Here is a 12,061-nt window from a genome sequence, read left to right on the forward strand (position 1 = left end):
ACGTTTCACATCACCTGCCAGCGACTCACCAGCTCTCTCCTGTCCCTGATGAAAGAATGAGTCTGTTCTTTTAATCTCAACTCTGAACCACTCTGCTGGGACTAGGTCCAGAGTGTCTGGAAAGCTGTTTCCAAAATGAAAATGTGAGGCACATGTACAGTGCAGTGTTTCCCTGTACCAGCTCTCATTCCGCTTGGCTGCGTAGCGGTACGTAGGTGAGTCGTTCCAGAGCTGGGATGGTGGATATTTCAGGGTGGGGCACAGCCGGGCTATTTGCCCATCTGGTTGAAATCTTTTGGCAGCCAGCCGGGGTTCCTCAGGCTGCGAGTGGAGCTGGCTCAACATGAGGGCATCCTTTCAGCTGTGGCACAGCGTGCACCATATGTGAGCTCAGCAACAGCCACCGGCTCAGAGCATTTGGGAAACGGCAATCAGCAAAGTTTCACCTCCGCCCCCTTCTCAAATTTTCTCTCAATCCTGGTCTCTTTCTATCTCATTCCTGTTGGATCAGATGCCCTTCATAGATATCAAAGCTGTGGGGCCTCCAACAGATGTGTTTTTTTTTTTTTGCTGAACCAAGACCTTGAGATGAGCCGGAGCTAAAACATCAACGTTAAATTGCCCAAAAAGAGTCCAAACGTGATCTGGTATGTGTGTGAAAAACAGGAGTGGGAGAAATGTCAGGCTGCCAACATACTTCATTAATCTCCCTGTAGAAAAAGTGTGAATGTATCAGAGCGTAAACAGACCATAATACCACTGGCCTTGATCAGACACATGATGCCCTATTGATTTCCACATATGCTGTGAGAATCTGTGGCCAGCCATGTAACATTTCACTGACTCTGCCAAGGTCTTACTCTCTTCAAGCTGCAGTGAGAATGAGATATGGTTTATGTGCTCGACACAGCCTCGTTCTCTCTCAACGTGATGTATTCCACATGTTTCTATGAAGAGTTATGGCATCACGACGGCCTATTAATTGCCTTCATTCTCAGATCCTGAACGAAGAGATGCGTTCGTGCAAAAGCAGAAATGTTCTCGGTCGTTGTTTTTGAATTGGCTGAAACTTCCTCAATGCCACCATTGTTCTTAAAATAACAACATCTGACCAAATAAGTGTGACTTTGATTAATGGGCACACGCTTACTGGCACGTTAACATGTTGACTCCTCTGCCTGATGCTTGCCCTCATTTTGTCACATGTTGATATCAGTGGTGATGTTGTTTATCAACTGTGACGGGCCTGCGTATGTTGTTTTCTTGCCCTGTGCACACGTATGGACCGGGGTGCACATGTGGCCAAGTTCGCGTGGTGGTTTCCATGGTGTCCATAATTAGAGCCCCTGGTTGGTGTAATGACAAGGGGGGCGTTCGGCTCTCTTTAATCTCCTCCTCCATTTCTATTTATTATCCTCATCGTCATGAGCATCATCACACTGTGACAGTCTCAGCGGGATGCAATATATGCAATCCGCAGGGCCGTCCCCCGCCGCTGCTCTGCCACACGTCCAGCGGTCGTCCACTTATCCGCCAGTGTTTCTTTTTCTTTCTTGTCTTTCCCTCCACTGTAATCTCTGAACCTCCACATCTGATTTTCAGGTCAACAGAGATATCCTATGTCTCAGAAAGTTCCTCTAGGATGCAGGCTTCCCCTTTTCCATATGATCATACGCCGCTGTGGTTGGCTGGGTGGCGTAGCGTGTGGTGAAGGCGCGGTCTGCCACACGGTGCTGTGATGTGGGGCGCTGGAGAGAGCTAGCAGCTTTGCGCTCAGCTCAGTGCGTCCTCCAGCGAGCGCTCCGGGTCGGACGCCGTTCATCTTTCTCCTTCTCAAACAGAGTGTGAGCGAGTGTGTGTGTTTGTGCCGCGGACAGCTGGCTCAGGGTTCAGCGTGTCTGCGTCTGACATGACCTCACTGATTCTGTCATTGCCCCCCTGAGTCATGACATTGTATTTTTTGTGACGTGCAGGGAGGATGTATTGTAAATAAGAGGGAGTGCGGTGCAGGTGTGTGTTGTGGCTGGTTATCAGGAGGCCGGGGTGGAATGCATTAGTCATACCACATGTCGCATCTTGCTACACTCATCCTGTTGTCACCATTATGATTTATCATGTGTGTGTAATCTTTTTCACATGTGAATGGAGGATTTCTTCAGTCTGAACCCACTGTCTGGTCATCAGGGTCTGCAGCCTCTCTTAACGTTCATATCCCCCAATTTATTCTCCTAGGCTCAGATTCTGTTGGACTGTGGAGAAGACAATATCTGTGTCCCGGATTTGAAGCTGGCAGTTCACGGGTGAGTCTGTTCACTTCCTTATGTATTCCTATAAATCCCAGAGCATGTGATCACGGTGAACTCTTCACCTCTTCTGTACAGATGGGAGCGTGGAAATTGCTAAAGCATAAATACATCTGTTTTTGTTGTTCTGTTGCTTTGCTAAGTTTAGCGTGGCAGAGAGGGGCCGTTAAAAGCCACAGTGCTGCAGCAGTGTCACTCTGAAAACAGGACGCAGCTCTGCTCCACAGGTGTCACGACAAACAGTAACAGAGGAAAAGACAGGATAGATGAAAAGGGATCCGTTTGTGAACTCTGTGAGCCGAGTCCCAACCTCGCCTCGCTTCTGAAGCCGTCAGGGGCGCTCTGCCCACCACACTTTGATTCAAGCAATCTGTTAGCATTTTTCTCAAAAATAACAGCCTCCCTGATACTCCCTTCTCTGCTCTGTCATTTCCATTTCACATTCCTATATTTATCTACCATCTGCCCCCATTTCTTTCAATGTATGTCTGATCCATCACACATAGAATAACCTGCTGTGAGCGTGCGTCTTTGTGCTGCACTCCATCCCAGAGATCGGGGATCAGGATTAGAGCAGTTAAAATAAAAGCTAGACGTTTCTGTGCTCTGGAGCAAATTATTGAAGCCTAATAGTTTTTTAGGGGAGTTGATGGGATGGGCATGATTTAATGGAATTTCAGTAAAAAAAAGTATCCATCATTCCTGCACTGTTGATTCTTCTATTCCACTGCCAAAGCACATAACCTTGCAGACCGAGCGTCCCTGTGGGAACCTTTTAGGTTTTGTGGTGTTTTCTAGTTTTCGGCCTCTGTTTGGTTTAAAAAGTGCATTGCCAGTGAGAATCAGACTAAGGTTGACTGTCAGGCCGGCGGAGGATCAGCTTCAGAAATCCTCTCTCTCTCCACTCTCCTGCTTTGCTTTATGAGCTGTAATTAAAAGCGTCTGTGTGGCGCTGCATATGGCATTTCTCATTGTTCCCAGCAGAGAGAGGTGCAGGCAGTGAGAGCAGGAGAGAAAAGGGAGGTGTTACACAGTCCTGTGCTCTGTTGTACAGCATGTATGACTTCATTACCACATCGGAAAAGTTTGAATTTAATTGGGAAAGCTTCGCGAAATGGATCCATTAGATAATTAGCACGGCTCTAAACAAAATAAAAAATAAACCTGAACATTACTAGTTTCATTATCAGTTTATTGCCGGCTACGACTGCCAGCAAACACAAACAAAGAATGTCATTGTTTCCTCTTCACGCAGCGTGTTCTTCTTTGTTTACCTGAGCAGCCCTGACACTATTTAACCTGATAATTGGCCACATTAGTGATCAGCTCTCTGTCTGTTTGGCTCCTCAGGGACAGGAAGGAAGTCTACCTGGGTGACGACAACTCGCTGACTTTGACCATTAACGCCAAGAACGAGGGCGAGGGAGGCGCATACGAGGCCGAGCTGTACGTGGTGCTGCCTCCTGAAGCTGACTACAGCGGAATTGCTCGCAATAATGAGGTGAGTAGAACTGCAAACAGAGTGAAAAAGTACAACTTCCAGGTTGTCTCTTGGGATTTTATTTTTCCTGTACTTTTTTCCACTGCTGTGGTTTGACCCACGTGTCCTCTTGGTTCCCAGAGCCTGACGCAGCTGACCTGCAGCTACGAGACAGAGAACCAGACTCGATACCTCAGCTGCGATTTAGGAAATCCAATGAAGTCTGGTACCAGTGTAAGAACCCCACTTCCTTATTGATTTAAGGCATCACATATTCTTGTGTATTTTGACTTGATTTGCGGTCAGACACTACATCATGGTTTCCTGCCTTGTTGGAAAAAGTTGTGTGTCATCCTCTGGCTGGGGGTGAACAACACAGGAAAAGTCAGCGTGTGTCAGGAAGTGTTGTGACACAAACTACAGACGCCATCTGTGCCCTCAGCCTCCCGCAGCGTTTCCCTTTTTAATGATGGAGTCATGAGCTGGCATGTGTTTAATAGGTCTGTAAAGGAAAACTGTCAAAGACGCGTTAACTGGGGGAGACAGACAGACATCCAATTAAAAAGAAACTGGTTGTTGTCACATAATCTGCTCAGAATTTAGTATTATTCATCTTATTTGATTGAAAAGGTAAAAGCAGAGAGATTGAATTAATAAATAATTGGTTTACTGCTGGAGAAAACACATTTCCTTTAAGTAGTGATGGCAAATATTACCAATACCTCACTTCTGATGATGACTGATAACGATCGATTCATAATAATAACTATTGTCTGATCTTCGTCTTTGCAGCTGTGGGCAGGTCTGCGCTTCACGGTGCCACGGCTGAAGGACACGCACAAAAACGTTCAGTTTGAGGTGCAGATTCGCAGGTACAGCTTATATGTGAACAACTCAGACACTGAGAGTTAATGGAACACGTGTGGATTCCGAATCCAGCCTTCCTGCCCTCTAAGACTCTTCAACGTTCTGAGCTAATCAGAATCTCTCTCTCTTTGTTTTCACAGTAAAAATGAGAATAATTCCCACAGTGAGGTTGTACCCTACAAGCTGGAGGTGGTTGTCCAAGCTGAGGTCATTCTGCAGGGGTGAGCTGAGGTTTAGGATTTCCTCATTTGAACTGCGGGAACCTTATTGAGTCCCTCGGGCCCCTTGATACATGTTGTCACACCTCCACTTTTCCTCTTCAGTGTGTCTCGACCAGATAAGGTCTTCTTCCCGCCGGCCAACTGGAAGGTGACCAAAAACTACGGGGTGGAGCAGGACGTTGGGCCTGCAGTGGAACATATCTATGAGGTAATCAGCCAACACTGTGCAGCGTCATTGGGTCTGAGCAGATTGTGTTGGAAAGCAGATCCTATACTGTTCATAAACTGAGTCAAGTTCCCAGGACAGCAGCGAAGAAAAACTACTCCAGTGTGATTTATTCTCAGGCTTCGCAAATCCACTTTCACCCTGGTGACGATAAACAGTGCTCTGCTTTAAGCAACCTAATTGTAGAGTAAAGGGATATGTCACATATTAAAGTTTCAGCATGGGGGGTGGAAACTGCTGCTCACATGTTTAACTTTATTTGACCTATTTCCGATTTTCCAGTTGTTGAACAACGGGCCCAGTCGGATCAGCCACACCCTTCTCGAGCTGCGCTGCCCCCTCAGTGTCCAGGGCCACAATCTCCTTTACCCCCTGGAGTTCTCCACAGAAGGAAACATCAACTGCACCTCCGACAAGAACATGAACCACCTACACCTAAAAGTGAGTAAAGCCATTTTCAGACATTGAACTCCGCAGTTAAAGCATTTCTGAAGGCAGCTCAATATGCAGATGTGCACAAATGCTCACCTCTCAGGCCTCCCACTGATTCCCAGTCAGATGTATGATTAACGGTTGGATCCGCTCGCTGCTGGGTCCACACCCACCTCCTACTCCCGGCTTCAGGGCCCCACCCAGGACACTTACCCTACCACCGCTTTGAAGCTCCACATCTTCCCTTTGCTCTGCACAGCTTGATGAACACACTGACTGATCTTTGACAACCAGTGATGCGCCCCCTGACACCAAGTCATATCTTTAGGATTTTGTGGGTGGACCCTCCAGTTGTTTGTGTTTACTTTTGAAGCTTGACAGATGTTGAGCAGGGCCACGAGTGGTCATCTGTCTTAACTAATGTTTTTTTCCCCCTGGTGAATTACTAAGTACACGAATTTCCAAGGGAATTCATGCGTAGCCCGGCTCACATGCTTCTGATTAATGACAAAAAGCCTCGGGGTCATGCTAGCATTAGGTCTTATATTGACAGGAAGGGAGGTGTGCTCCTCTGCCGGGTGTGTGTTGTCCTAATGGCTAATGCATTTTGCACTTTCTCTTCCTGTAGCTCCAGCGCACGTCAACGGAAACACCGATCCTGGCTCTGAAGGCCCCGGAGCACCGCGTGGAGAGGAGGGACGTCCACAGGAATCAGCTCGCTCATTTGACTAACCTGGTAAGATGCTCACAAAGGAACTGTCCCGGGCCAAATAAATACAGCATGAATGAATGGTGTCAGGCCAAAAGGTGAAGTCTAATGCAATAGGTGACTGATTGGAGACTTGAAAGTGCGGGAATAAGGAGCTTGAGTTTACAGTTTAGGGTAAATGTTGTTATGCTGTTAAAACCATTTTGTGTCACTGACAGAGCAGATCGAGACTCGGAGTCAAACACGGAAGCAGAGGGTAGAAAAGATTTTAATGCAGTGCCTTAAATCTGCAAATCTGGACCTGACATTAACCCCGCACTTCCATGAGGCCCCCGGGATTGGCTAATTAGGTTATGATGTCATTAAAAGGGAGGGGTCAAAGGGCACAGGCTTGTCCCCTTGTGGTGATTAACATTAAAGAGGCTTTAGTAGTGGTGGAGGGGAGGAGAGGCTGAGGAGACGTCGGACATGCGAGGCTTTTTGTCCGTGATGCTCTGGTGACTTCACAGGCTGCTCTCTAATTTTCGGCCCTGGGTGTTGTGGGGGCCCCCCGAGCCCTCGCACACTGGGGCCATTGATCAACCCACCTGCATGTCGCTGCTCCCTCGGCCTCCGCCTGTGGATACCTGCCTCCGCCAATGAAGTCTTTGTCCGCGCGCCCGTCGCTCCTAACCGTGCTCGTTTATCAAGCATGTCCAATGACACGTTAGCATGAAGGAGCCCATTCTCCTGCGTCCCCCGTGTCTGCACTTTTGTTTTTTACGCTCAGCGGGACAAGACATCCCCCTGGTCAAAGTGTCTCCTGATTAAAGTGTGTTAGTGTTTTGCAATGCTTGGGTGAAGCTGTCGGCCTATAGGTCATAGTATGAGACTTTAAAATGACCTGCTCAGGCTTTGAAGAGCTTAGCTGTGCAGGGAGAACAAAGATGTGGCTGTGATGGACTCTAAAAATGGAAAAATAATCATAATACTTATGTTTTTACAATTGCTGTTTTAGAGCAAGTGATATATTTTTAGTGCTGTGTGATAAAACCTTTGTAAATTGAAAGTACTTCAGAGTTTCCGGGCTGTGAAAAATATTATCTCGCAGGTGTTTATCCTGCAGCAGGACACGTCTTTTTTATCTCTTTCGTTCATCGGGACCATGTGATGGACCACCCGTAGTAAAACCTGGAGAGAATCTGCACCAAAGTCTGTTCATTAGCAAATGATTCACACATGCAACTATAACCATGACAAGTGTGAAACCCACAAGTATTTGTTAATGGAATACCAACATTTATTACTGCATTATTACCAAATACAAAGGATTAACAACATATTTTTTACACAACCTGTCAGAGACGAGATGAGATTTCTCATGAGGGATTTATAATGCATTGGTTAATGTGTATTAATCCAACTTACATAGATTTATATCTATGTAAGTATATTTCAGATAATAAATATATTTTAAGTTATCAGTTGATCAGCGAATCATTTCCTTGCTTCAAAGTGGGAATCTAAACAGACTGTGTGCGTGCAGCAGCTGCGTCGTCAGGCCAGACTGTGATTTTATGTAGTTGTGGGAACAGCTTCCACCCCCAGAGCTCCAGATCTTGACCACGTAATTCCACCAGGGAGGATATGTGGGACTTTGGTCTGAGGCATCTTTGGCACTGGACCATGTTCCTGCCATTTCCACAGAAACCTTAGTGGCCCCAATGCCCTGGGGCGCGAGGGAGGTCTACCAGGAAGAAGTGGACTGATATGCTCCCTGACTGTCTGAATACCCTCATTAAGTCTGTCTAAGACCCAGCCTGAAGGAGCTGTGAGGGCACTCTCCCCTCTCCTCTCCTTCTGTGTTTGCCCAACTTGGTGTAATAAGTAAACTAATGCACTCCCGCAGGAAACCCGCTGAAACCTCTCAGTCTGGGGGTGGTCTGGCTACAGCCCCAGCTCTGCAACACAATGTGTGCACGTTTTAAAAACCTTTTAAACTTAACCAAGCTGCATTATGAGCACCTAATTAAGATTGTGTATTCTGCAGCCTTGAGAAAAATGGGCTGGTTTTAGTGGTTGGACAATAATGTGGAGAGTGGTGCATGTTGCATTTTTACAGTCTCATGACATTCCTTCAATCTAATTCGAAGCAGGCGTGGAAAAGGGATCATAACATTGGACTCTTTGTTATATTTATTCGACCTGCAGCATTAACAGGGCTGTTATTTGTCCTTCGAGTATGTGCTCAGCTAGTTTTTACTTGTATTCACCTACATTTAATCCCTTTTTTGGATATTATCTTTGCCTCAAAACACATTTATTATTTCATTAACACTGTCTTAATGTCTTTGTTTCCACAGTCGTGCTCTAATGTGGAGTGCTGGTCGCTCCAGTGCAAAGTGGGTCTTCTGGAGAAAGGGACCACTGCGATCGTCAAAGTGCGCTCCCGCATCTGGGCCGAGACCTTCATGGAGGTTTGTGGGAGAAGTCTCTTTTTGTTCCACACTCACAAGACATGCACTGTTCATTAACACACAGGCATGGCAGAGGAAATGACCGCAGACTATAGATCAGTGCTTTCCCTCCTGTGCATGTGTATTTTTTAATGTCACGGTTCAGCTGGAGGTAAAACCCATTTATCATTAAAGCATCAGAAAAAGAAAACATTGAGAGTTTAAACCTCAAACGAGCTGCTAGAAAAGACAAATGGCTGCAACACTGTGTCTCACACTCTGGTTTGTGTTGACGAGGCATCTGCATCGGGCCTGAATCAGTTTGCAACGCTGCCAGTTTGCCTGCTCTCACATATTTGCCTTAACAAATGGGATGACAGTTGCTCGCTGAGCATGTAGATCGCTCCAGACTGGCGGTGCAGACTGTAGTTTCTATCAGTTGACATCACTGCTTCCCTGCCATGTCTCAGCTACACACAGATTATTTACCACCATGCATCTGCTAACACAAGGCATATGTGTGAAAGTATTGAAAATTCATTATCTGGTCGTCGCAGCTGCTCATGGGATCGGAATGCTGGGAGAATTGTCTCTGCTGGCTGCATCTGGTCTCTGTCGCCATCTAGTGTACGTGCGCGCATTTTGAATATGATGGAGTAACACTTGACTTGTCATCCTTCAGAGGGCCTATAAGCAGTACGTGCTGGAGTGCATGGCCAGGTACAGTGTGGAGAAGATGCCCTACGCCATCCTTCCCAAACATGCACCCAGTGGACACAAAAAGGTACTAAAGATGTCTATTTATTCCTTTAGTTTGGCTTATTATTATTTTATGATTTAAGTGAGTTAACAACAGACTGTGCCCTCCTCCTCAGGTGGTGACCCCCGTCGTGTGGAACAAGCCGGACATCGAGAACTCAGTTCCTCTGTGGATCATCATCTTGGCCATTCTGGCTGGTTTACTGCTTCTGGCGTTACTTATCTATATTCTATACAAGGTCAGTGCTGCAGAGAAACAAGGTTTTGAAGGAGACATAAGATGCTTTTTCATTTTTTATTTCGAGTTGTTTTGTTAAAGGTCTGTGCATGTTTTAATTTTCTGTTTTTCTGAAAACATCTCTCTGTTTGCAGTTCGGCTTCTTTAAGCGATCTCTACCATACGGCACCGCCATGGAGAAAGCACAGCTGAAACCGCAGGCTGCCTCCGAGGCCTAGAGGACTCACCAGACTCAGCAGAACCACAGTACCTGGCCGTATGATTGCAACAGACAAACACAATGGAACGTGTAGAGTGGATCAGGAAGCAGACCACTGGAACTCCACTGTGCTGCACTAGAAAAAGACAAAAGAAATCCAAAGATTTTCAACCAAATGAATGTTTTTTAATTTATGTTTGATGGCGGGTCAGGATTGTTACCAAATAGGACTTTCCTCAGTGCCTCGAGGTAAACACGAGGACGTCAGCCTGCAGATGCAAAGAGATAGTTTCCTTTTGTGGACTCTTGCGTCCGAGAGTTCGGTGATTCCTGTTAAACTGCCTTATTTTGGTGCTAAGGTTCTGATGCGTTCACTGCCTCTGACAGAGAAGCTTCCACGTGTAGCTTGTGGCTGTGAATTACTGAAAGTATTCTTCTGACACGTCCAGAACAGATACACATATTTCTCTATTGGCAGAAGATCACGAAACAGGTTTCAGGTGAAAACATTAACCGGTCTATAGCAGCACTACATACCCAAATGTCAAAACCAAATCTTTCCAATAGCTTTGTTGAAAGAATTTTATTTAGATGATATAAATCCTGACCTGTCTGAGATGCTGCCCTGGGTTCGGCTCCAGCAGCTCACAAACCCGGAACAGGTTGTGCGGGTATTGAAAATGATCTCTCTCTGCCTCAGGACGGTGGACAGCGCTGGGTTGAGTTGTTTTTTTGCACTCAAAGGAAATCTACTGATATATTTCCAGAGAAAGACACCAGAGACTCACTGATTGACCTTCCTTTGAGTTCTGACTCCTACTGATCACTTTGTATGAAGCCTGTTTGTCGTCGCTCAGAGTTACCAATGCTGGCATCGTCCTCGTCGTTGCGTAGTCGACTGGGATGGGACTGGAACCACCACGGACCTGCGAGACGTCACGTTAGGCTTGAAGCAGTGCGGTGCCTCTGGCAAAAACTATTTGCCAAAGAGTTTTTCTTTTCGCTGTCTCTTCGCTCCTGTGCAGTTTGGGTTAAGCTCATCCAGCGCAGGGGAGTCAATGACGGCGGCGTAACGTTGTCTTGATCCGAAGACGTGACAATCAGCAGCGTTGTAGCCTCGACAGATCACAGCAGGATCACAGGCGTGTGTGTGTGACTGTGAGTTACTGTATTTGTCTCTTTGAGTAAAAGCTGCCCCTTGTTTAGGAAGAGAAGTGGCTCCAGTCTCCCCATCACCAAAAGACTACAGGGACTGAACATTTCAATGCTTGGTATTGGTTTCTTTTATTTGTCCTGTACATAGATGTTACGTGCCTTAAATGTAAATACTAAATGTCCGTGGGTGAGAGTTAGGGTTGCGTGTGCTCACGTGTGACTTCACGCAAACATGCATTTGTGCGAATGGTGTATTTATGAATGTTTGTTTCCTGTATGAATCGGTCGTATCTTTCCCACTGCCTGGTCCTGTTTATCCCTGTCGCCATTGTAGCTTGAGTTCATTCAGGTGAAGCATATTGAACATGATTAACGCAGTTCACATCCAGTAGAGGAACGTTTGATGGGTGCTAGATCAACAAAGATCACGAAAAGGAGAAGATCCACACACCTGAAGCTCCCAAACATCAAAAAATGAAACATCACAGGCGAATCATTTCTTTAACGGGAGCTTCAGGTGTTCAGATCTTGTTGAACAGCGCAACATGAATTTAATCACAATAAGGCTGCCGTCCAGATGTGAGCATCCTCTTCAGGATGTGTTGTACCTCTCTCCAAGGGATAACAGCTCGGCACTGGGAACTCTGTTGTTTGGAAGTGCAATATTTATATTCACTCTGTCTTTTTTTTTTTTTATATTACAGTGCTTTCTTTTGTTTTTATGTTTCTGTTGTGGACTGACTTGTGACAAACCAGAACGTTGTGTGTTAAAATATGTGATAAGCACATCGACTAAATCCTTTTGCGAGTGTTCTTGCTTTTCACTTTCACTTGCTTTTCTCACTTAAGTCTTTTTTTTTTTGACTGGAGATGTACTCACCACTCGCTGGACCACTGTCCTGATTTTTTTTTTTTAAAACCACCTCCAGGACATTTCTGAGTTGAACCTGTTGACATGTTGACACACTTTGGTAATTTATGTGCTCTGCTGTTGCACCTGTCCAAACACCCCCATTATTCTAACCATGTGTTTTACA

At 45.9% G+C, this 12,061-nt stretch overlaps 1 protein-coding gene across 1 annotated transcript in view; it reads left to right on the forward strand.

Annotated features, from left to right (window-relative positions):
• itga5 (integrin, alpha 5 (fibronectin receptor, alpha polypeptide)) overlaps positions 1 to 10,474 on the forward strand; it is a 29,995-nt gene extending 19,521 nt beyond the window's left edge. The window contains exons 19-30 of the mRNA XM_069526868.1: positions 2,233 to 2,300; positions 3,654 to 3,804; positions 3,925 to 4,017; positions 4,576 to 4,655; positions 4,791 to 4,871; positions 4,974 to 5,079; positions 5,380 to 5,538; positions 6,158 to 6,265; positions 8,581 to 8,694; positions 9,356 to 9,457; positions 9,549 to 9,671; positions 9,805 to 10,474. Of these exons, the coding sequence (XP_069382969.1) occupies positions 2,233 to 2,300; positions 3,654 to 3,804; positions 3,925 to 4,017; positions 4,576 to 4,655; positions 4,791 to 4,871; positions 4,974 to 5,079; positions 5,380 to 5,538; positions 6,158 to 6,265; positions 8,581 to 8,694; positions 9,356 to 9,457; positions 9,549 to 9,671; positions 9,805 to 9,888 (1,269 nt within the window). The 3' untranslated portion in view covers positions 9,889 to 10,474. The remainder of the gene's footprint in view (positions 1 to 2,232; positions 2,301 to 3,653; positions 3,805 to 3,924; positions 4,018 to 4,575; positions 4,656 to 4,790; positions 4,872 to 4,973; positions 5,080 to 5,379; positions 5,539 to 6,157; positions 6,266 to 8,580; positions 8,695 to 9,355; positions 9,458 to 9,548; positions 9,672 to 9,804) is intronic.
• Positions 10,475 to 12,061: the final 1,587 nt, after the last annotated feature.

This window comes from Paralichthys olivaceus, chromosome 6 (genome assembly GCF_024713975.1).
Source record: "Paralichthys olivaceus isolate ysfri-2021 chromosome 6, ASM2471397v2, whole genome shotgun sequence".
In the NCBI taxonomy this organism is placed as follows: Eukaryota; Metazoa; Chordata; class Actinopteri; order Pleuronectiformes; family Paralichthyidae; genus Paralichthys; species Paralichthys olivaceus.